General features: G+C 40.6%; 2 protein-coding genes across 3 annotated transcripts; one reads left to right on the forward strand and one right to left on the reverse strand.

Annotated features, from left to right (window-relative positions):
* The first annotated feature begins 817 nt into the window (after window positions 1–817).
* CCNG1 (cyclin G1) lies at window positions 818–8,352 on the forward strand. The gene is made up of 7 exons (XM_081092187.1): window positions 818–1,039; window positions 2,107–2,370; window positions 4,077–4,330; window positions 5,317–5,395; window positions 5,480–5,578; window positions 5,790–5,984; window positions 7,020–8,352. The coding sequence occupies exons 2-6, from the start codon at window positions 2,107–2,109 to the stop codon at window positions 5,979–5,981; spliced, it is 888 nt and encodes a 295-aa protein (XP_080948313.1). The 5' UTR covers window positions 818–1,039; the 3' UTR covers window positions 5,982–5,984; window positions 7,020–8,352.
* A 2,780-nt stretch (window positions 8,353–11,132) lies between these two features.
* NUDCD2 (NudC domain containing 2) lies at window positions 11,133–21,718 on the reverse strand. 2 transcript variants are annotated; one of them, XM_081092189.1, is made up of 4 exons: window positions 20,513–21,718; window positions 18,722–18,770; window positions 18,352–18,428; window positions 11,133–12,621 (listed from the first exon to the last, which is right to left on the reverse strand). In XM_081092189.1, exons 1-4 carry the CDS (start codon window positions 20,750–20,752, stop codon window positions 12,538–12,540), a joined length of 450 nt encoding a protein of 149 aa, XP_080948315.1. In that variant the 5' UTR covers window positions 20,753–21,718; the 3' UTR covers window positions 11,133–12,537. The 2 variants fall into 2 exon arrangements, with proteins under 2 accessions (XP_080948315.1, XP_080948314.1); XM_081092188.1 differs by having other exon boundaries at window positions 18,352–18,503.
* Window positions 21,719–21,783: the final 65 nt, after the last annotated feature.

Consider the following 21,783-nt stretch of genomic DNA (forward strand, 5'->3'; position numbering starts at 1 on the left):
CATTTGTTTTTTTACTTCAAAATAAGATATGTGTAGTGTGCATAGGAATTTGTTCATAGTTTGTTTGTTTTTTTAAACTATAGTCCGGCCCTCCAACGGTCTGAGGGACAGTGAACTGGCCCCCTGTTTAAAAAGTTTGAGGACCCCTGCTTAAGAGTCAACCACGGCTTTTCATTTTAAGCCATTGAAAAACTACTAATTTTTCTATTTCAATTGGCTTAAAACATCAAACTCAGAAAACCGGTATAAGACCAAGGATTTATGTAGCCCAACTCCACTCTTAAACCAAGTATACAAAAAAGCAAAACAAGGCAAGGATCAGTTGATTTCCACAGCTCACCAAGAGAAGTTTCTGGACTTTAATAAACTAGCCCATAAAAAAACCCACCACCTCTCCATTTGAAATGAAAACGCAGACTTTTTTTTTACTTTTTTTTGGTAACTAGCCAAAGTACTTTTAGAAGGAGGGGTAGAGCCGCTCTGCTAAACCTCAAGGAACAAGAAGTCCCAGTACTTTCGGGAATGGCAGGCTAGCCAATCCGGGCGCCGCAGACACCTGGCCCGGCCAGGATTGGTGCGCGCCGCATGTCCTTCGCCCTCCTCTTCATTGAAGACACCTTGGAAAATGCTCCAATAAGAGACGCTTAGTGGGAGGGGGCGTGGTCTCGAGGGGCGGAGACTTGGCCTCCTCTCTACAGACCCGTCCTCTTTGGTCCGCGGGGGCCATCCATCAAATGAACTGCACCAATCAGCGGCGACAAAGCTCCCCTTGCCTAGCAGGAAGGCCCCGCCCTCCGATATATTCCTCGGGAGGCCCGTCGCGGTCCCTTCGGCTCCGAGCGGACCCCGAGGAGGGCAGTGTCGTCTGGGCGGCGCTGCGGAGACCTCCACCCAGGACAGCTCCCCCTCCCCGGGCCTGTGCCCTCTTGCCCGCGAGTCCCCGCGCCGCTAGGACTTCTCGGATTTGATATCGTGGGCGGAGGTGCGAGCAGGCCCGGGGAGGGAAGATTTCAGCGAAGGAGCCGCATTCGCGATCAAGGTGAGCTGGGCCTGCGGGGCTGGCATAGCGGGCGGGGAGGGAGCCAGGCTGGGGCACGGGATGGGGGGTGAGTCCGGCCGCGTCCTTCCCCTCGGGTGGGTAATCCGCTGCTGTCAGCAACAAGTCCGGGCGAGTCCGAGCCCCGAGGGGCGGGGCCAGGTCCGACTTGTCTCAGATCCGCGGGGTCCAAGTGTCAAAGCGGGCAGGCGGGGTCCCAGGGACCAGCCCCGGGGAGAAAGAGTTGAACCTGTCAAGTTAGTGGCTCGTCATCCGCGCCCTCCTTCCGTAACCCGGCGCTGAAGGTCCCCGGCATTCCTGTCTTTCCGTTGTGTAGGGAGGGACCGTGTGTGCGCGTCCAAGACTTAGCGTGGTGCCTGGGACACAAATGTGCAATATTATTAATAAGCAATAAAATTATCAATCCACTTCAATTTATTAATTTAGAAAACTCCCAGCTTCCTCTTGCAGGCTGGATTAGCCTCCCACTCCTTCTGTGCTCCTATAACACTCCTTATGCTTCCTTTCCTAACACCAATAAAAGTTCACAGTTATTGAGCACCGTGGGCCAGGCACTGTGCTAAATTCTACATGAATCGTCTTACTTAATCTTCACAGCCAGAGAGACATATTATTGCCTCATTTTACAGACGTAGAAGTAATCATTAATATTGCCCAGTGTTGATTAGGCACCTACTGTATATGCTAAGCTCTATACCCAGGTGACCTCATGTATTCCACACAAGTCAGTGAGGTGGGTAATGATAACCTCATACCCACTTTACAGATGAGGAACTGAGCCCTAAGAAAAATTATCTAACCTGAACAGTTCCCACTGTTAATACATGGCAGAATTTCAAAGTTTTGGTATCTTGTCTAACAACTCATAGTCATCTCTTGACAGTGAATGACTTGAGTATCTCTTGGAAGGTTTGCAATATTTTAAAATTGCAATGACTTAGATTCACTAGCAGCGCTGGGGGAGGGGAAATTTATGTTATCAAGCACTTGGCACAATACAGTGCAGGAAGGGCTATTCTTATCCTTTCTGGGCTTTGTTCTATATATAGATGATAGAGGTCCTCACAACAACTGACTCTCAGGAACTGCTACACCAGCTGAATGCCCTGTTGGAACAGGAGCCGAAATGCCAGCCAAAGGTCTGTGGCTTGCGACTCATTGAATCTGCTTACGATAAAGGCCTCAGGATGACTGCAAGACTGAGGGACTTTGAAGTGAAGGATCTCCTTAGTCTAACTCAGTTCTTCGGCTTCGACACAGAGACGTTTTCTCTGGCTGTGAATTTACTGGACAGATTCCTGTCCAAAATGAAGGTATGTTTAAAGCTACATTACCCTGAGTATTTTGTTTTTTTTATTCTCGCTCGAGGATATGTTTTATTGGTTTTAGAGAAAGAGAGAGAGAAACATGGATCAGTTGTCTCCCATATGTGCCTAGACCAGGAATCAAACCCACAAGCTAGGTATGTGCCCTGACCAGGAATTGAACCCGCAATCTTTTGGTGTATGGGACAGTGTTCCAACCAGCTGAGCCACCCAGCCAGGGCTACCCTGTTTCTTAGTTTTGCTCAATGTTTTAGAGATGGAATTGCTAGCTTTGGGTTGGTATTTATAAACTTGACCTTTTTTCTCTTCAGCAGGTAGCCCAAGAATTCTCTGTACTACAGCACTGATGAATTTTTTTTTTAAATCAAGAGTAATGCATTATTTATTAGATTTAACTTCTGACACTGAAACATAGTCTAATACCAAATCATTAATTGTAGTATCCCAGTAGGAGAGTTGGCTGTTATTTTTAAAAATCTTTCTTGATAGGTTGGGTGTTTTCACTTTTTTTTTTTTTTAAATGTGTTAGCATCAGAATGCTAGGTTGTGACTAATAATTAGAGATGTTATCAACCACTTGGTCAATAAAGTATATTGATCTCCACTCATATATAAAGTTATGCTTGTTTTAGCCTTAGACATACTCAAGTCTTGCTTATGTTTGGCATTTCCAGCATCTGCTTAAATAGAGTATCTTCTGATGGAGCAGCACTTACATAATTATTTCCCTATATTTGGATAAGCAGGATATCGATGTATCTTTCAGAGCTAGCTTAGCTGTTAAAAATACATCTGCCTTCTCTGTGTGCCCATGGTCATTGGTAGATAATGAGATAATCTGACAGTTGGAATAAAACTCATCTTTTAGTTCTCGATACCTAACACAATGTCTCCTATATAGGAGGAACTCAATAATGTATTTGTTGAATTGGATGGCTCAAGAAATTTGTTGAGCCGAAACTGGTTTGGCTCAGTGGATAGAGCGTCGGCCTGCGGACTGAAAGGTCCCAGGTTCGATTCCGGTCAAGGGCATGTACCTGGGTTGTGGGCACTTCCCCAGTGGGGGATGTGCAGGAGGCAGCTGATCGATGTTTCTCTCTCATCGATGTTTCTAAGTCTCTATCTCTCTCTCTTCCTCTCTGTAAAAAATCAATAAAATATATTTTAAAAAAATTTGTTGAATAGGTTAATTATGCAACTCTTTAGACAGCATGTGCAAGCATTATCTTTAAATCTATAAATGTTGCACAGATGAGTAAGATACATCTATCCCTTAAGTTATGTGCTATAGTGTTTTAAACAGGTGTTATTACAAAGAAAACATCCTGGAAAAACACAACATTCTGGAAAGAAATTTTGTGTGTAAGCTGTAAGGTGTTTCAGTCCTCATCTAAGCCTTTGACCAGTTAACTTATTTAGTCCAACTAGAACAGAGCACTTCTAGTTAGTTCTATAGTGATTTAAAAAAATAATTATTTGCTGAACCCAAACATTATACTGCAACTTAGTCCAGTTACTCCAAATTTGGTTCCAAGTGGGGTGCATTGTATTGTCAGGCCACAGTTGACTTGTTAATTCCTTTAGAGATGACAAATATACCTCAAAGGTTCATTTTCATAATGATGGGTCTGAGTTCTAGATTATCTTTTTTTTTTAATTGAAATAAGGTAAAGACATGGACTTGTCTTTTTTAGGTTCAGCCCAAGCACCTTGGGTGTGTTGGACTAAGCTGCTTCTACCTGGCTGTAAAATCAATAGAAGAGGAAAGGAATGTCCCATTGGCAAGTGACTTGATCCGAATAAGCCAGTATAGGTTCACCGTTTCAGACCTGATGAGAATGGAGAAGATTGTATTGGAGAAAGTGTGTTGGAAAGTCAAAGCTACTACTGCCTTTCAATTTCTGCAACTCTATTACTCACTCATTCAAGAGAACTCGCCATTTGAAAGGTATGTAATCCTTGTCTTGAACCAAGGCTTTTTGGAAATTAGAATGTTATTGTCTGGATGATGCTTAAAATCAATATCCTGGGAGAATTCCTATCAAAGGACCTGCAGCTCCTTGAATTTCTCTTCACTGTCCCGCAGAAATGAGACTTTCAGTTGTCAATAGCCTCTGGAAGTATGTGAAGGCTAATTCTTGAGACTAAAGGATATTTCACCTTTTACTTATATTTCATTTTCCATTTATAGACTAGTTAATTTATAGAACTAGTAGGTATGCATCTAACAGATTACTGGAAAAAGGAACTTCAGTAGATTCAGAAATAGATTAAAATCCAAAAAACCATAGTGAAGGCCCTGGGGTAGGAGGTGGGTGCGGGCTAGAAGGGATCAATGGGGGGAAAACGGGGACATCTGTAATACTTTCAACAATAAAGATTATTTTAAGTTAAAAAAGATAAAAAGGAACCCTGTTAGTTATGGCATGATACTTTTTATTTTTTTGCCCCAAATGACTTAAAATTTATGTTTGTTATCCTTAAGGAGTTAGTTACTTATTTTTTTATTTTTTATTTTTTTTATTGCTTAAAGTAATACAAAGGGTATTACCATATGTGTCCAATTCCCCCCCCCCCCCCCCCCGCCATAGACAGTCCCCTAGCCTCCCCTATCCCCCAGTGTCTTATGTCCATTGGTTATGCTTATATGCATGCATACAAGTCCTTTGGTTGATCTCTTACCCCCTTACCTCCTGTCCCCCAACCCTCCCCGGCCTTCCCGCTGCAGTTTGACAATCTGTTTGAGGCAGCTCTGAGTTACTTATTTTTAAGGAGTTCATGTCTTTGAGGGAAGAGGAATTGTTTACTTCAAATAATTTATTTTCTGTGTGTATAAACTTAAACTTTAAAATTGACTTCAGTCTTTCTAAAAATTTGACTTTTGACTAGATGTAAAATTATCTACATAAAATTAATCTCATTTTCTTTTTAAAGGAGGAATAGCCTTAATTTTGAAAGATTAGAAGCTCAACTTAAAGCATGCCACTGCAGGATCCTATTTTCTAAAGCAAGGGTAAATATTTTATGTACCTGTTTATGTACCTATTTATGTACCTGTTTTTATAGTCAACATTTACCTTAAATTTTTTTCTTTTAGCCTTCTGTGTTGGCATTGTCTATCATTGCATTGGAGATCCAAGCACAGAAGTGTGTAGAGTTAACAGAAGTCGTAGAATGTCTTCAGAAACATTCCAAGGTATGTCAAGGTCATTCCTGTTAACAGCTGTAAAAGAAACTAATACACTTGTACTGTCTCCTGAACTAAAATGAGATATCATGTGTTTGAAACTTGAGTAGCTTCAAATATTTTGACAAGACAAGACACGTTAATAAGATTACAAGTATTACTGTAGTTAAATACCATAAAACTTTTAATTGAGTAGTAATTTTTTAAAATTTATGCACAGATAAATGGCAGAGATTTGACCTTCTGGCAAGAGCTTGTCTCCAAGTGTTTAACTGAATATTCATCAAACAAGTGCTCCAAACCAAATGTTCAGAAGTTGAAATGGATTGTTTCTGGGCGGACTGCACGGCAATTGAAGCATAGTTACTACAGAATAACTCACCTTCCAACAATTCCTGAAACGGTTCCTTAATTGGTAAATTGGGTTCATAGTTATTTCCCACATAGAGAAATTTTTATAATGCTATAATTTTCTTCTATAATTCAAGAATTAAAATCGGAATTATTTTCCAAACAAAAATGGAATTGGACTACAAAGGGGATAATGACTTCACTGATCTAGTCAGCTAATATTTTAGGGCATTAACTACGTTCAAAGCACAACACCCTAACAATAAGGAAATATCCAACCTTGGGTATGCAATTTAGCCATTTCATTACATTATCAGCTTAGAAAACAGCATCCTGTTGAATAACTGGAATTTTAAAAGTAGCACTAAGCTCAGTTGGCATAGTTCAGTGGTTGAGCATCGATCTAGGAACCAAAAGGTCACCATTCGATTCCAGATCAGGGCACATGGCCAGGTTGTGGGCTCGATCCCAATGTGAGGAGTGCAGGAGGCAGACAATCAATGATTCTCTCTCATCATTGATGTTTCTCTCTCTCTGTCCCTCTCCCTTCCTCTCTGAAGTCAATAAAAATCTATTTAAAATATAATAAAAAATAAAAGCACTAAAACAGTAATATTTAATTGAACATCATTCATTTTGCTTTATGTAGACTCAAACTCTGGCTCATTTAAAGTTACACAAGCCTGAGTAGGACAATAGGGCCAAAAGTGTGAACCATATATGAACTAGTTTGAGATTACCTTATATGCAAAATCAGTATGGTCTAGGATGTTGTATTTAAAGAAAAAGTTAAGTTATGCCAGATAGTCTTCACATTGGGTGTTTGGAAACCAGCAGGTTACACTATAGTTTGTATCATTTGCTATAGCAGTTGGAACCCTGAAAAGTTGTTACATGCCTGATTGTCACTGACATATATTCTTGCCATCTAAATATAACTCACTGTGATATTTTCCTATTCAAAACTCAACGTTAACATTTAACACACCTACGTGTGACCTGATTATGAATCTTAGATATGAGCAGTAAGTCATTTTTAACAGTAATACTTATGTTTGGCAAACTTCTGATAACTTGATTTTTTTGTTTGTTTAAATAGGATTACTACAGCAACAAAAACTTCTCTGAAGCCTTTCGCCACAATCCTGAAGGATGGATTCCATAATATAATAGTGGATTTAAGCTGTGAATCCTCAAAACATCGTAACTGGATTAGCATTGATGTTCTCAGATTTGGGAAAACTGTCTAATTAACATTATGCTATAGTGGAATTATGCTTAAATTTGAATTCAGCTGAGGCATACAAACAAAGCCAAGTCCATAATGTGAAATGTTAATGAAAAATCTGGGAAGGTAAACTGTGAATCTTCATTTCTAACATTGATCCAACTTTCTATATTGGGTCAGTAAATTTAGGAGGTATTAAAAATGGTAACCTACTTAATTTAAATTTTAAATTATGAGGTTTACATCAAAACCAATATTTCACAAATGCACTTTTAAGACATTATAAGGGTCACTATTTTAGGCAGTGAATATGGTTTCTTAGCACCCATAATGCAAGTAATAGATTATCCAGAGATGTGGACTTGATTGCTACATGGGAATTACATTCATTTTATATAAAGCAAAACTACATACCTGTTAATCTTGGAGTATTATCTTTAACATTTTTTCTATAAGACAGGTGATATTTGTGTCCAGGGAAAAAAGTTTTTATGCAAAATCTGCTTCAATATAGTCACATCGAGAAAATTTGTTTTATTGTACTAGTGACTCAAATTAACATCACTCTGAAAACTTGCTCATTTCACACTCCAGAAGTTTTTACTAAGGACTGTTTTTATAAAACTGCCATTGCTTCTAATTTACAACTCTGTTTAAAATGAAGGGACTATACTTTCACTAATTTTCCCTACTGTGCCAACAGAAGGTCTTAAGTAAATACCCATCTTTATAATCATGAGGTTGCTGGAAAGTGTTCAGGACTTGCTAGTAAGTCAGTGAATATAAGGAGATCTACAGTGTTAGAAGTGTTACAAACCACTCAGTGCAATGTGTAGCCTGAGTCCATCCAAGATAATTGTGCCCAATGTTGACATCATGTTATGAATAAATATACACTGGAAAATAAACCAAAGAACCACAGTATATCTCATACTTTTGTAAACAATATGTTTTGTAGATAACTTTTCAGTTTTCCCAAAAGGCTGATACATTTCAATATTTTAATTACATCCATGTTAATTCTGAGTTTGCAGAGGTAACCTAACCAACTACCATTGTGTTTTAGTACTAAGGGGGATATACATTTCAATAAAGTGATTGAAATGCATTTCTTTGATGGGTGGTTTTCTAATGTGTTTCTCTTCTGATTCAATAAACTATTTTGGCAATGTGATGGCAGAACCACAATAAAAAGCTATCTCTACTCAGTCTATTTTTTAAATCCTCGCCAGAGGATACTTTTTCCATTGATTTTTTAGAGGGTGGAAGGAATGGAGGGAAGAGAGAAAGAAACATGAGACACATTGATTGGTTGCCTCCTGCACACAAATGACCGGGCAGGGCTGGAATCTGCAACCCAGGCATATGCCCTTGACCAGGAATCAAACCCGTGACCCTGTGGTGCCCGGGGCCAATGCTCTAACCATTGGTCAACACCAGCCAGGGCTCTACTCAGTAAAGATGGTAGCAGAAAAAACATCTCTTTAACCATGTAGCCATTATTTACTTGAAGCTTTTACTCTAATGGTTTTCTAAAGTAGACATGATGATAAATATGCTTAATGTGCATTAAAAATTGATTTTTTGCACTGTGGTTATTTTTATCATTTGGATTCATCACTACTATGGATATCCTTAATACAACTTCACCCTTAGATTCAGCCCACCTGAAGTTTTGTATAAACCCTCTTTACCTAATTAGACAGTATTCCAGATAGTGGTAGTTAACTGCCAAGTATTGTGTTAGATCAACTGGTTATTACTGAACTAAAACAATATTTAATTTTGAACTGTTCACGTTTAATTAAAGGAACCAAAGTAGACACTACAAGGGATTACTGATGAAAGAAAAACTTAAATGTCCCCTTTTGCACTCAACTCAGATTAGATATTTAATAAGCTCTCTTCTCACAAGTGTTATTTTTAAAAAGGTTACTTGAACCTTATCTGTATTTCCAATTAAGCTACATACTACCTCAACAATAGACATTTCTGATCTAATATTTGTGGTTAGGAATAAGTTTTTATTTTCAGGTACTATTGCCAGATATTTTATATGAATCCTCTTCATTCAAAATGTATGAAATTATCCCAATTTACAAATGAACTGGTAAGGTGTGTGGAGGAGGCAGCTGATTGATGTTTTGCTTCTCACACTGATGTTTTTCTCCCTTTCTCTAAAACATTCAATAAAAATATCTTTTTAAAAAAAATGAAGCATTGGCACATAATGTGGAAATCCTCTAAAACATTATGTTAAGTGTAAGAAGCCAATAAAAAATGATCATATATTATCTATATATATAAAAGCCTAAGCAACTAAATGACTGGTTGACCAGTCACTATGACACACACTGATCACCAGGGGGCAGACACTCAACGCAGGAGCCGCCTCTTGGTGGTCAGTGCACTCCCACAGTGCTCCGTAGCTCCTCTGCCTCCACCCCTGGCCCAATGACCCTGATAGAGTCGGCCAACCTCCCATTGTCCCTCCCCCCACTGGCCAACCTCCGGCGGCCCCGATCACTGGACAGGCTGAGGGACCCCACCTGTGCACAAATTCATGCACTGGGCCTCTATTTCATAAATATAAAATGTTCAGAACAGTTAAATTTGAAATGGAAAATAAATTAGTGGTTGCTTAGGTCAGGAACTGGGGAGGATGATAGCTAAAAGGCATGGGGTTTCATTTTCAGGCAATGAAAATGGACCATGGTGACAGCTGAATATGTGAGTATACTAAAAAACCATAAAATTATACACTTTAAATGGGTAAAATGAATTTTATCACAATAAAGCTATTTTAAAAAAAGATAGCACATGATTCCATTCATGTGAACTTGTTTAAAAGACAAATGTAGTGTGAAGGCATTTTTGTGACTGAACTGTTCAACTCCTGATTTTGGAGGTAACATTTCTACATGTTAAAATTCATAAAACTACAAACAAAAAAAGTTCATTTTACTTTATGTTTATTCAAATTACAAAATATTTTTAAAATGTTAAAATGAGAAGCCAATTAAAAGAAAAAAGCCTCTTCCCTATAATTTCACTCCTAAAGTTATTGGGTAACATGAACATAGGGAGTGGCTGGGCTGCAGTGGCCCAGTGTGGAGGGTTAGGATCCCAGGTGAGAAGGATATCATTGCTTGGCATAGGGTGCTAGAGCCTAAACACAGTGAGAGAAGGCATTCATTTATACCAACATAGCCTAGAATAGGGAACCAAATACATTAAGGATAATAGAATCAGGTTTCTCACTGTTGCTGAAAGGAGTTAGAGAGAAAAAACAAAAATGACCCTAAGAGATTAGAAATGAAAGTGACTATACTAAAAACCAAGTGTGAACACATGGTTTTCTATACATATAAATATAGATGTAAATGTATACACTATACAAACATCAACAGTAATTGCTCACTTCTAAAAACCATTCTCCACAAATGAAAACCAAGATTCCGTGGAAAAATTGCTGATTCTTGGGTTAGGGCAGAGAAAGCATAATAAGCCTCATATGCCTTGTGAAGGATTAAGAAATTGCTCAGGTAATGATGGGGACATGTCAAAAGGACATAAAAGCCACCTAGAATGGTCTGGCACTGGAAAATCTAGAAAAATTTTGAGAGTCAAAGTAATAAGAATAATAGATTTTAACCTGCTGAATAAAGTAGGAAATAATGAGTCCATAAAGGTATCAATAAAATGAAAGTTTGGTAACAATATAATAATTTGAAACTAACTTCCACAAAGTACTCAATTATACACACAAAGAGAGTACAATGGAGAAGACAAGCAGATACCACTTAAACAGTGATCTAAGTCAGGGGTGGGCAAACTTTCTGACTCGAGGGCCACAATGGGCTCTTAAACTGGACCGGAGGGCCGGAACAAAAGCATGGATGGAGTGTTTGTGTGAACTAATATAAATTCAAAGTAAACATCATTACATAAAAGGGTACGGTCTTTTTTTTTTTTAGTTTTATTCATTTCAAACAGGCCGGATCAGGCCCGCGGGCCGTAGTTTGCCCACGGCTGATCTAAGTAATCACCATAAGAACAACAAATTAACTCATGGTAGGATACAATAAGAACTCAACATCATTTCTTTAACATTCCTACCAAAGATGAAAACCTGAACCTAATGAAGAAATATCAGACAAAATTCAAATTGAGGAATGTTGTAAAAAAAAAAGTCTATAATCTTCAAAAGTGCCACGGTTGTAAAAGTCAAGGAGAAAATGAGGATCTGTTCCAGATTTAAGCACAGTTAAAACACGTGACATCTAAAGGAAAGGCATGATTCTGACTGTACCCCTTTGCTATAAAAGACACTGGGACAATTGAACTTGAAAGGAATGAAGGTCTGAGAATTGGACAGTTGTAATATGACAATGATTATTTCCTGCTTTTAAAGGTTGTATTGTAGTATGAAAGAGTTTCCTTCCTTTCAAGGAAATACACACTAAGGTACACAGAGGTAATTGGACATCATGTCATCAACTTACACAAATTGGTTGAGGAAAAAAAAACAATTTTATATTCTTTAGTTGTAACTATTCTATACATTTGAGATTGTTTAAATTTTTTTTATATATAAAAAAGATAAAAAGGATAAAATAAAATTTCAAGACAATTCTTACTTCTATGCCTGGATCACTGAAGATCAAAATTATATCACTGATTTATAATCACTGGCCATAATTTGTTTTATGGTGCTAACAATACACTTGGCCAATAATCATACTCACTTCACTAAATCTCTTTTCATATTAATCCATTCCTACTGTGAGGTTAACTACTTTTCAGTTTATTGACATAAAGTGATCTCTCAAGAAATAATATACTAGTTCAGAGATTTTCATTAACTCTTAAAGTTCACTTACTCAGAATATACTTGTGGATTTTTTTCTTTCCTAAAATTTTCATTAATATAATTTCCTTGTGTGGACTGGTATACTTAGCCAAAAGGGTACAAAATTCCTATTTTAAAAAGTTTATTGAACATTACTCCTACATCACACTTATTAGAAGAAAACAAATTAACTTTCCCTGAAGGCACCCTGTATATTTCATTATGATCTATATCCTAACAATTTTTGTATTAAAAATATAGGTTAAATATGAAATTAGCAAAATGCATCATATGAAACTTCATGCTGAGCAAAACCAAGTCCAAAAAAAGTTATCATATATTGATAGAAGTTACCACAGTATTTAAGAGATTTCCTATGTAAATCATATTTGAATGCAATTTTTAGAACCATACTTAAATATATTTTGCAATTTGTTAACTGTAGGCATCCACATTTTTCTTCTACCATATAACCTGTTCCTTTGAACAAGTTGGCAACATCTGCTAAGGTCCACAGAATGCAGCAAAAAATAGCAGCTATTTCTCCAGATTTGAGAAATCTGGTCCACCTTTCGTGTAGTTTCCTGAGATTTCTGCTCCACTGAAGTCAAAACCAGGATTCTAAAAGATATAAACAAAAATGTATGACAAAACTTATAAGGAAAACTATAAGTAACTTCAAAGGAAAATGATAAAAAGCTTGAAAGGCAGGTGACAAAAAAAGGAAATCTAAATAGCCAATAAACATGTAAATATGTACCAAACTTCACTGTAATCACCAAAATGAAACTTAAAACTCTAATTTTATAATGTTCAGACTTACAAATATTTAGAAGATCCAATATGCATACACTTGTTACAATGTTGACAAGTGTATGGACAAACACATATACATTTGAGGGTATTTAAAATATTTTTTTTTAGCAAAAAGGAGATAAATAGGATGAAATAAATAGGATAAAAAACACTTTTTTTATTTGAACACTTTAGTTATCAGTGTACAAACAGGGTTTAATACCATTATTTGAGACCCTGCTATATACCAGGCAGGGTTCTAAGAGCTATACATATATTAACATAGTTAATCCTCATAACAATCCTATGAAGTAAGCATTACCCCAGGCTGTAGTCTTTCGGAGGACATTTCATTTCAACAAACATTTATTGAGTTCCTAGTGTTTGGAAGACACTATTAGAGGCATGTGGAATTCAAGAGTGAACAAACAGACAAAGAACCCTGCTTCAGTGGAGCTTACACTCAAACAAGAGACCAATAATAGCCCTGACTGGTTTGGCTCAGTGGATAGAGTGTCGGCCTGCGGACTGAAGGGTCCCAGGTTCGATTCTGGTCAAAGGCATGTAACTTGATTGCCGGCACATCCCCAGTAGGAGGTGTGCAGGAGGCAGGTGATTGATGTTTCTCTCTCAGTGATGTTTCTAACTCTCTATCCCTCTCCCTTCCTCTCTACAATCAATAAAGATATATTTAAAAGAGAGAGAGACCAATAATAAACCATTAAAGTTATCTAGTGCAGGAGTCAGCAAACTTTTCTGTAAAGAGCCAGGTAGTAAATATGTTAGGCTTTGAAGACCATATAATCTCATTCATAACTACCCGATTTTGCTGTTGCTCTTATGAAAGACAATACACAAACAAATGAGCATAGCAGTGTTTCAATAAAACTTTACTCAAAAACAGGCTGGACTTGACCCATGAGCCAGTTTGCAGGCTCCTGATCTAGTGTATTAAGAGTTGGTAAGTACTATAGAAAAAGAAAGAAGAGAAAGAAAGAAAGAAAGAGAGAGAGAGAGAGAGAGAGAGAGAGAGAGAGAGAGAGAGAGAGAGAGAAAGAAAGAAAGAAAGAAAGAAAGAAAGAAAGAAAGAAAGAAAGAAAGAAAGAAAGAAAGAGTAAGACAGAATAAGGGAAATGAAGAGGTTACAGTATTTAAATAGAATGATCAAAACTCAAAGAATGCTCATTGAGCAATGACTTGAAAACTGTGAAGTTAGCCAAGCTTTGGGAAAAGAACAGGACAGAAAAGGAATAGCCTGACATGTTCAAGGAACAGCAAAATGGCCTGTGTGGCTAGAGCAGAATGACCGAGGGGTACAGCATTAAGAAAAGAGGTCAGGGAGATCATGGAAGACCAGATCAGATGGAGCCCTGTAAGAGACCTTGTCTTTTACTAGAGTGAACAAGTTCTGACAAGAGAAGTAATGTAATCTGACTTGCATTTTAAAAGAACTGCTCTAAGTGCTATTTTGAGAGGACTATAGCTTGGCAAAGGTAGATGTGAAGAGAACAATTAGGTTATTGAAGTAATCTAGACAAGACATTAGAGGTACTCCAGATAAGGGTGGCAGTGGTAGTACCAGTAAGATTTCCTGACAAAATGGATAGGGTGTAAGACACAGACAGGAATGGAGGATGATTCTCCACACCCCTTTTTCTTTAATCCTCACCTGAGTATACATTTCCATTCATTTTTTGAGAGAGAGTAGAAGGGAGGGGGACACACAGAGAGAAACAGACACATCATTTGGTTGCCTTCTGCACATACCCTTGTTAGGGATCGACATGGAGCCTACAATCGAGGAACAATGCCCTTGACCAGAATCGAACCGGGAACCTTCAGTCCTCTGGCTGACGCTCTATCTGGCTAGGACCCCATACATCTACACTAATAAAAGACAAAGATGCAAATTGACCATACCTTCACGACGCCCACCAGCCAATCAGGAATGGGTACGCAAATTAACCCAACAAAGATGGTGGCGGCCCCGCCCCCCAGCCACTCTGGGCCTCTGGGCAGCATGCATGCAGGCGTGGAGCGGCTGGGCAGGGCAGGACCCCTGCTATGAGGGGAAGGGCAGGGGGCAAAGGGAGCTATAGGAGCAGTGCTCCAGCTGGAGCAAAGACTGAAGGCTCCGGCCGCAGCAAAGACTCCCGCTGGAGCGAAGGCTCCGGTCGGAGTGAAGACGGAAGGCGGCGGCCAGAGTGAAGGCCTGGGTCCCGGGTGCCGGAGGAAAACCAGTGCCGGCAGCCAGGGAAAGGAAGGCCTATTGCACAAATCTTTGTGCAACAGGCCTCTAGTATATTATACACTGAGTGGCCAGATTATTATGACCACCCCATCAGTACTTCGTTGGGCCACCTTTTGCCTTCAATACTGCGGCGATTCTTCTTGGCATTGACTCCACGAGATGTTGAAAGGTGATGCGAGGAATCTGACACCATGCCTGATGAATAGCACTGTCCAGTTCTGTGAGATTTGATGGTTGTGGAACCAGCTGCCTGATGGCTCTTTTAACTTTGTCCCACAAATGCTTAATTGGATTGAGATCTGGTGATTGTGGGGGCCACCTAAGAAAGGTAAAGTCTCTCTCATGTTCTTGAAACCACTCCTGCACAATATGAGCACTGTGACATGGTGCATTGTCTTGTTGGAAGAAGCCATTTCCATTGGGATACACCATCAAAATGATAGGATGAACTTGATCAGCAACAATACTTAGGTATGTTGTGCTATTCAGACATTTATAATGGTCTGGCCCTCTAGCAACTTCAGCGAGAAATTATAGCTAATTTGCCTACAAATGCCAGGTGGTCATAATAATCTGGTCAATCAGTGTGTGTGTATATATATACACACATACATATACCATACGTATCTACACTAATAAAAGAGAAAAATGGTAATTGGCGTACAGAGATACCGTTTTCATTGGCTAATCAGGGCTATATGCAAATTAACTGCCAACTAAGATTGGCAGTTAACTGCCAACTAAGATTGGCAGTTAACTGCCAACAAGATGGCGGCTAATTTGCATATGTAGCCACAATGCAGGGAGGTGAAAGGGAAAGCAGGAAGAAGCCCCCTGCCACTGACAGTGATCGGAAACCCAGGGGGGAGCTAAGAGCTGGGGGGCAGGGCAAAGGCGGCCCTGGGGCCGCCTTTGCCCTGCCCCCCAGCCATGATCGGGGAATCAGGTGCCTTTTCCGCCCTGGCCAGTGATAGCAGGAAGTAGGGGTGGAGCCAGCGATGGGAGCTGGGCACGGTCGAAGCTGGCAGTCCCGGGAGCTAGGGGTCCCTTGCCTGGGCCTAAAGCGAAGCCCACGATCGCGGCGCCCCCCGCTGCCACTGCAGGTCCCCGCTGCCTGGGCCGGACGCCTAGGCCAGAGAGAGGCGTTAGGCCTGGGCAGGGGCGGAGCCTGCAACCGCGGGGAGCTGGGGGTACCCTGCCCAGGCCTGACACCTCTGCCGGAGGCCTCAGGCCTGGGCAAGGGGCCGATCCGGTGATTGGTGATCGGAGGGTGATGAGGGTCAACTCCTCTGGCCGAGGCATCAGGCCTGGGTGGGGGGCGGAGCCGGGGATTGGGGGGATATGATGGTCCCCTTGCCCAGGCCTGAAGCCTGGGTCAGAGGCGTCAGGCTTGGGTGGGGGGTGGAGCAAGCGATCAGAGGGAGATGGGGGTCCCCTGCCCAGGCATGATTCCTGGGCCAGAGGCCTCAGGCCTGGGCGGGGGCCAGAGCCAGTGATCGGGGGGGAGATGTCGTTCCCCTGTCCAAGCCTGACACCTCTGGCGGAGGCATCAGGCCTGGGCAAGGGGCTGATCAGGCGATCGGAGGGTGATGGGGGTCAACGCCTGAGGGCTCCCAGTATGTGAGAGGGGGCAGGCTGGGCTGAGGGACACTCTCCCCCACCCCCCACACCCAGTGCACGAATTTCGTGCACCGGGCCCCTAGTATGTATATAAATATATGTGTGTGTGTATATCTACATATAGATATATATATATATATATATATATATCCTATAATAAAAGCCCAGCGACCTAATGGCGGAACAACCAGAATGAACTGTCAACCAGTCACTATGATGCACACTGACCACTAGGGGGCAGACACTCAATGCAGGAGCTGCTCCCTGGTGGTTAGTGTGCTCCCACAGTAGGAGTGCTGCTCAGCTGACTGGGATGAGCGACACTCCAACAGCAGGAGCAGCTGCTCAGAGGGTGGGTCCATAGCCACTCAGCTGATGGGGATGAGCAGTGCTCCCACAGCGGGCTGATCCCCACAAGCCACTCTCCCCACTAGCACACAAATCCCGTGCACCAGGCCTCTAGTATATATATTTGTGGGCGCGCGCGCACGCACACACACAATAGGTCCTCGGTTACGTCAGTGATCCATTCCTACATCGTGACGTAACGCGATTTTCTCTGTAAGTCGGAACCCACCTACATAAGCACCTATGTCACTCACATGGAGCACATACACAGCAGTAATGAAGTGAAACAGTAAAAAAATTTGAAAGATAACAATTCCGGACCTTTACTTGTAAATAAATAATAAAAAACATAAAGCACATATGTACATACATCAAAATGACGGAACTTTTTTTTTTTTATAAATAAATGGGAGATGGCGACGTAACCACAAAACAATGTACATCGAGTCCAATGTAACCCGAGGACTATCTGTGTGTGTGTGTGTGTGTGTGTGTGTGCGCGCGCGCGCACGAGTATACACACACACATACTTTTTTATTTGAACAATTCATGTCCATCAACTGAGATGAGAAGCTTAGAGTTTGAACATATGTGAGACAGATGTTAGAAAGCTCATGTTGTACGTACTGAGTTTAATGTTTGCTAGCCAAATGGAGTTATTAAATAGGCAATTGGATATAAGAGTCCAAAATTCAGGGGAAAAGTCTAGGCTAAAGATGTATATTTGAATGTTTGAATAGTTTCAGAGATGAAAGTATAAACTTTCTTTCAAATGGCAGACATAAATAGGGAAATCTAAATCTTATCGAATGGGAATAGCTAAATATTACAATACATTCAAACGAGAAAACACCCTGAAGCAGTTAAAGAAGTGAGTTTTTCTATGTGTACTAAAAGAGAGACCCAAGACACATTATTAAAAAAGAAATACAAATAATATACAGTGTGAATCTCCATTTATGTTAAAACAAAACAAACAAGTCAATATATTGATGAGATGAGACTGAGACACAGGCATGGAAAGCAAAGATATTGGTGAATTTTTACACTATGTAAGTCTCTATTGATTGAGTTTTATGAGATTATTCAGCCATTACTGTGCACATTAAATAAATTTAAATTTAGAAGTCATGATAGCATAAATTCTCAAGAAAATCTTTTAAATAAACCAAATCCCATACATTAAAAGGCCAGTCATTTTCTAAGCATTTAACTTTAAAAATTCCTCTACAGAACTTTTGTAATTTTTATAACCTCATGAGTTTTAATTTCAAAAAATATTTATTCTGTTTCTAATATGTTTTATTACACATACGCATACATTTATCTGACTTACTTCTTTCTGGAATCTCTCTAATGTAAGTTTTCTCTGCATTTGGTCTTGCACCCAAGGATCAGCTGCGTATTCAGATTCTAGAAGAGAAGTCCAACAATTTGCTGCATCTCTCTTTGTCTTTGTAAGAACAATACGAACCATTTTTCTGTCCTCTAAACAAACAGAAATCACAAAGTAGAGTTCATTCAATTTTATATTTTCAAAAACCATTAGGTAATCTTGACACAAAATTACTCTCAATACATTTCTATTAGTATATCTTTCAAAACTGCAAAGACAAAACACCTAATGCAACAGGGAAAACATACTAAGTTCCAAGACAAAATTAACTGATGAAAAGACCCTAGGATTTATAATAGATTACCCTTACCCAAAGTCCATGTTCCCTCATCAGCTATTGTAGAATCAAAGAGTTTGCCCTGAAAAATAAACATATGTTACTAAAAATACAGAAATTTCATTAATTTTTATAAAGCTTTCATGATTTAAGACTTACCTAATTTCCTATCTAATTCACATAAAATTGTCTAATTTGGTTAAAACAGGGAGATAAATTTTTACACCATTTCAACACATTGAAAGGTGCTCAACCCTAAGTTTCCTCCTAGCTAGGGAAATGAAGCCTGGTTTGCACTGCTTGGAATATTTACTATGACAGAAAACACAGGGCTCTTTAAAGAAAGATCAGGGATCCTTAATTTTTAGAAGACTAAGAAATACTACTTGGGGGAGGCCGGGGGAATGTCAAGGGGGGGGGGGGTAGACATATGTAATACGCTTTGTAATACTTTAAGCAATAAAACAAAATTTTTTAAAAAAAAGAAATACTACTGATCATTGATTAGCCAAATATAAAATGAATAACCGAAATGCTTTATGAATTAAAATACAAGAGCTCTCCTGATGAAATTAAGAAGAAATTATGTCTTTTAAAATAAATTTTTAAAAGCTGGCTCATTCTAAAAAAAAAAAACCCAAACAATCAAAAACAAACTGGCTCATTCTTTGTTGGGCAAATTGGCATTAACAAATTACTTTAGCACATACTACAGATCTAAGATTAGTAGTTCCTGATTTTCTTCAGAAACTGTTTTTAAGTAAAGAGCAAAATGTAAGTTTAAAAGAGAATGCATATGCTGAAACCCATTTATCTGTTGCTTTGCCAAATTTGTTTTAGAAAATATCATGTTAACAAATATATATTTCCTTTCACATGTCAATACGTGTGAGAGAAAAAAAATCCTAGTGGTCTAAATGTACACCTAAAATCCTCGAGTTAAAGAGTTATTGCTTAATTCCCAAGTGATTGGAAATTTGAACTGTAACCTTAAACCACTGTTCAGGAAACTACGAATTGCAATAACTATTCAGAAAGGTCATTTGGGTCCACGTTGATAGAAATCAAAGTCTTTTAAATCAATCGTGCTTTTCTCAAAGGTACTTGAAGCACTTTAATAGAAAAATAACAGCTAACATGTCCTGTGTGCTTATTACATAGCAGGCACTCCTCCCAGCTCTTCATGCACATGGATGCCACGTTATGCTCCAAACAGTCCTATAAAAACGGTACTATAATTACTGCCCTTTATGGATGCAGTTAGAGACACTGAAAAATCTCTTGCCCAAGGTTTCAAAACTAGAAAAATGGCAGAACCAGGTATCCCATCAAACAGTCTTCACCGCTGCCGTCAAACATTTGGAGCAGCTAATCTGAGAAAGAAATCTAGCTTGGATTTAATTGATTTTAACTATAAATGCTACTAATAATGCTACTTTCATTATGCTTCCCTACTTGCCATAACCAGTGCCGTTATGTCTCATTCAACGCTGTCATCCCGGCACACAGGGCGGCGCCTGGAAGCGTGTGTATGGGATATAAATATTTGTTTCTTTGAGGATCTAGTTAAGTTGCTTCGGCTGAAGACCCGCAGAGGCACAACAGGGGCAATTTCATTCGATTTAGAAATAAAGCCAGAAAAGTAGGCTCCTCCAATTTCCGCGTCAACTCAGGACTGGCCCTGGAGGTGGGGGCTCCGACCAGACCACAATCAGAAAAGCCCAACGGCCTCGCCACAGTCTTCCTACGGAAATGGGGAGCCCTAGGGCTCGGGGGTTTGGGGAGGCCGCGAGGAATCTGGGCACCAGCCCGACCGGCCGCTACCTTGAGGATCTCGCGGCCACCCACCGCCAGCGCCACGTGCCGGCTCTGCAGGTCGCACCGGACATCTTGGGCGCGAGTGCCTGGCGGCACCTGCACTTCAATGAACACCTCCTCCAAGGTCTGATACCACTGGCCCCAAGGCGTCCCGCACGGAACCACCCCACTGCGCTCCTCGAAAGGGGCCGACATAGTCCAGGTGCCTCCCGGCGGCGGCGGCGGCACAGAGCGAGCGGAGCGCATGCGCCGAATCCCCACGCTCTGGGCCACGCCCCGGCCTCCCGGCTCCGGTTTCCGCTCGGGTCACCGCTCATGCGCAGGAATGTAAGCTGACATCTCAGCGCGTATTTCCCTTCTCATTGGCTACTTAGGACGCTGGCAGGGCCAAATTTGAAACAAGTGAAATTCGGAAAAGTTTACATTTCCAGGAGCGATAGGAGACGGTTGGAACCAGCGAGGCGGGAACTCACCGCCACCTTTGTGACGCCACTGGTCGACTTTCCAAAGTTCTCCGATTTGAAGTGCGCTTGCGCGATTGCTGCTAGTGTGTAGGTTACAATTGAGTAAGGCCAGCCGTGATTGGGCACGGGAGGGGGCGGGGCGCGAAGACAGTCATGCTCTCCTATAGGCTGGTAGCCTAGACTCACAAGCTACCTCATTGGATGCGGCGAGAGCTGAGTACGCATGCTCTTTTCCTGTTCCTTTCCTGGATTGGTGTGCCCAGGTTTTTGGTTTTCCAATTGGCCAGCGTCGGGGTGGGCGGGTAACGAGCCGGGAGATTTGAATTTGAAAGCCAGTAATGCCAGGATCAGCACCCGGAAGTTGTGGAGGAACGCTAGTTCCCAGCGGCTTGTGGAGCTGGTGGTCATCATGTCCTTTCCTAAGGCGCCCCTGAAGCGATTCAATGACCCTTCTGGTGCGTACGGGGGAAGGGACTGGGGGACCGGAGTTGATCTCACGCCCCTTGCCCCCTGCGGTTCCCCGTCAGAGGGCAATTGGAGGCGATTTTGGGGGCTGACATGGGGATCATTCAATTGATTAATTTTTTTTCTTCTTAAATACATATTAAGCATTTACTACATGCCAAGCATAACTTAGGATAATAAGAATACAGCCTATAAACGGTGCTGTGTAGACACTGAAGCAGAGAGAAGGAATAGGTGTGACAAAACGTTCGTAGCTCTTGGATGGTCCAGTGCGGAATGCCTTGCGGTTAAAAAAAAAAAAAAAGAAACACCTGACCATGCTTTTTGTCTGTATGTGTGGACTTCTTT

Source organism: Myotis nattereri (genome assembly GCF_964212035.1).
Source record: "Myotis nattereri genome assembly, chromosome: 5".
NCBI classification, from domain to species: domain Eukaryota; kingdom Metazoa; phylum Chordata; class Mammalia; order Chiroptera; family Vespertilionidae; genus Myotis; species Myotis nattereri.

What these genes read in the sequence shown, in the direction of transcription:
- NUDCD2 (XM_081092188.1), bottom strand. Translation starts at nt 20,752, where the DNA reads ATGCGCTCCGCTCGCTCTGTGCCGCCGCCGCCGCCGGGAGGCACCTGG. An exon ending in TGAGGGAACATGGACTTTGG is followed by an intron (nt 18,504 to 18,721) that starts GTAAGGGTAATC and finishes CTGTTTGTTTAG; the next exon opens with AGGACAGAAAAATGGTTCGT. An exon ending in TAGAGAGATTCCAGAAAGAA is followed by an intron (nt 12,622 to 18,351) that starts GTAAGTCAGATA and finishes TATATCTTTTAG; the next exon opens with AATCCTGGTTTTGACTTCAG.
- CCNG1 (XM_081092187.1), top strand. Translation starts at nt 2,107, where the DNA reads ATGATAGAGGTCCTCACAACAACTGACTCTCAGGAACTGCTACACCAG. An exon ending in GAGAACTCGCCATTTGAAAG is followed by an intron (nt 4,331 to 5,316) that starts GTATGTAATCCT and finishes TTCTTTTTAAAG; the next exon opens with GAGGAATAGCCTTAATTTTG. An exon ending in GTCTTCAGAAACATTCCAAG is followed by an intron (nt 5,579 to 5,789) that starts GTATGTCAAGGT and finishes ATTTATGCACAG; the next exon opens with ATAAATGGCAGAGATTTGAC.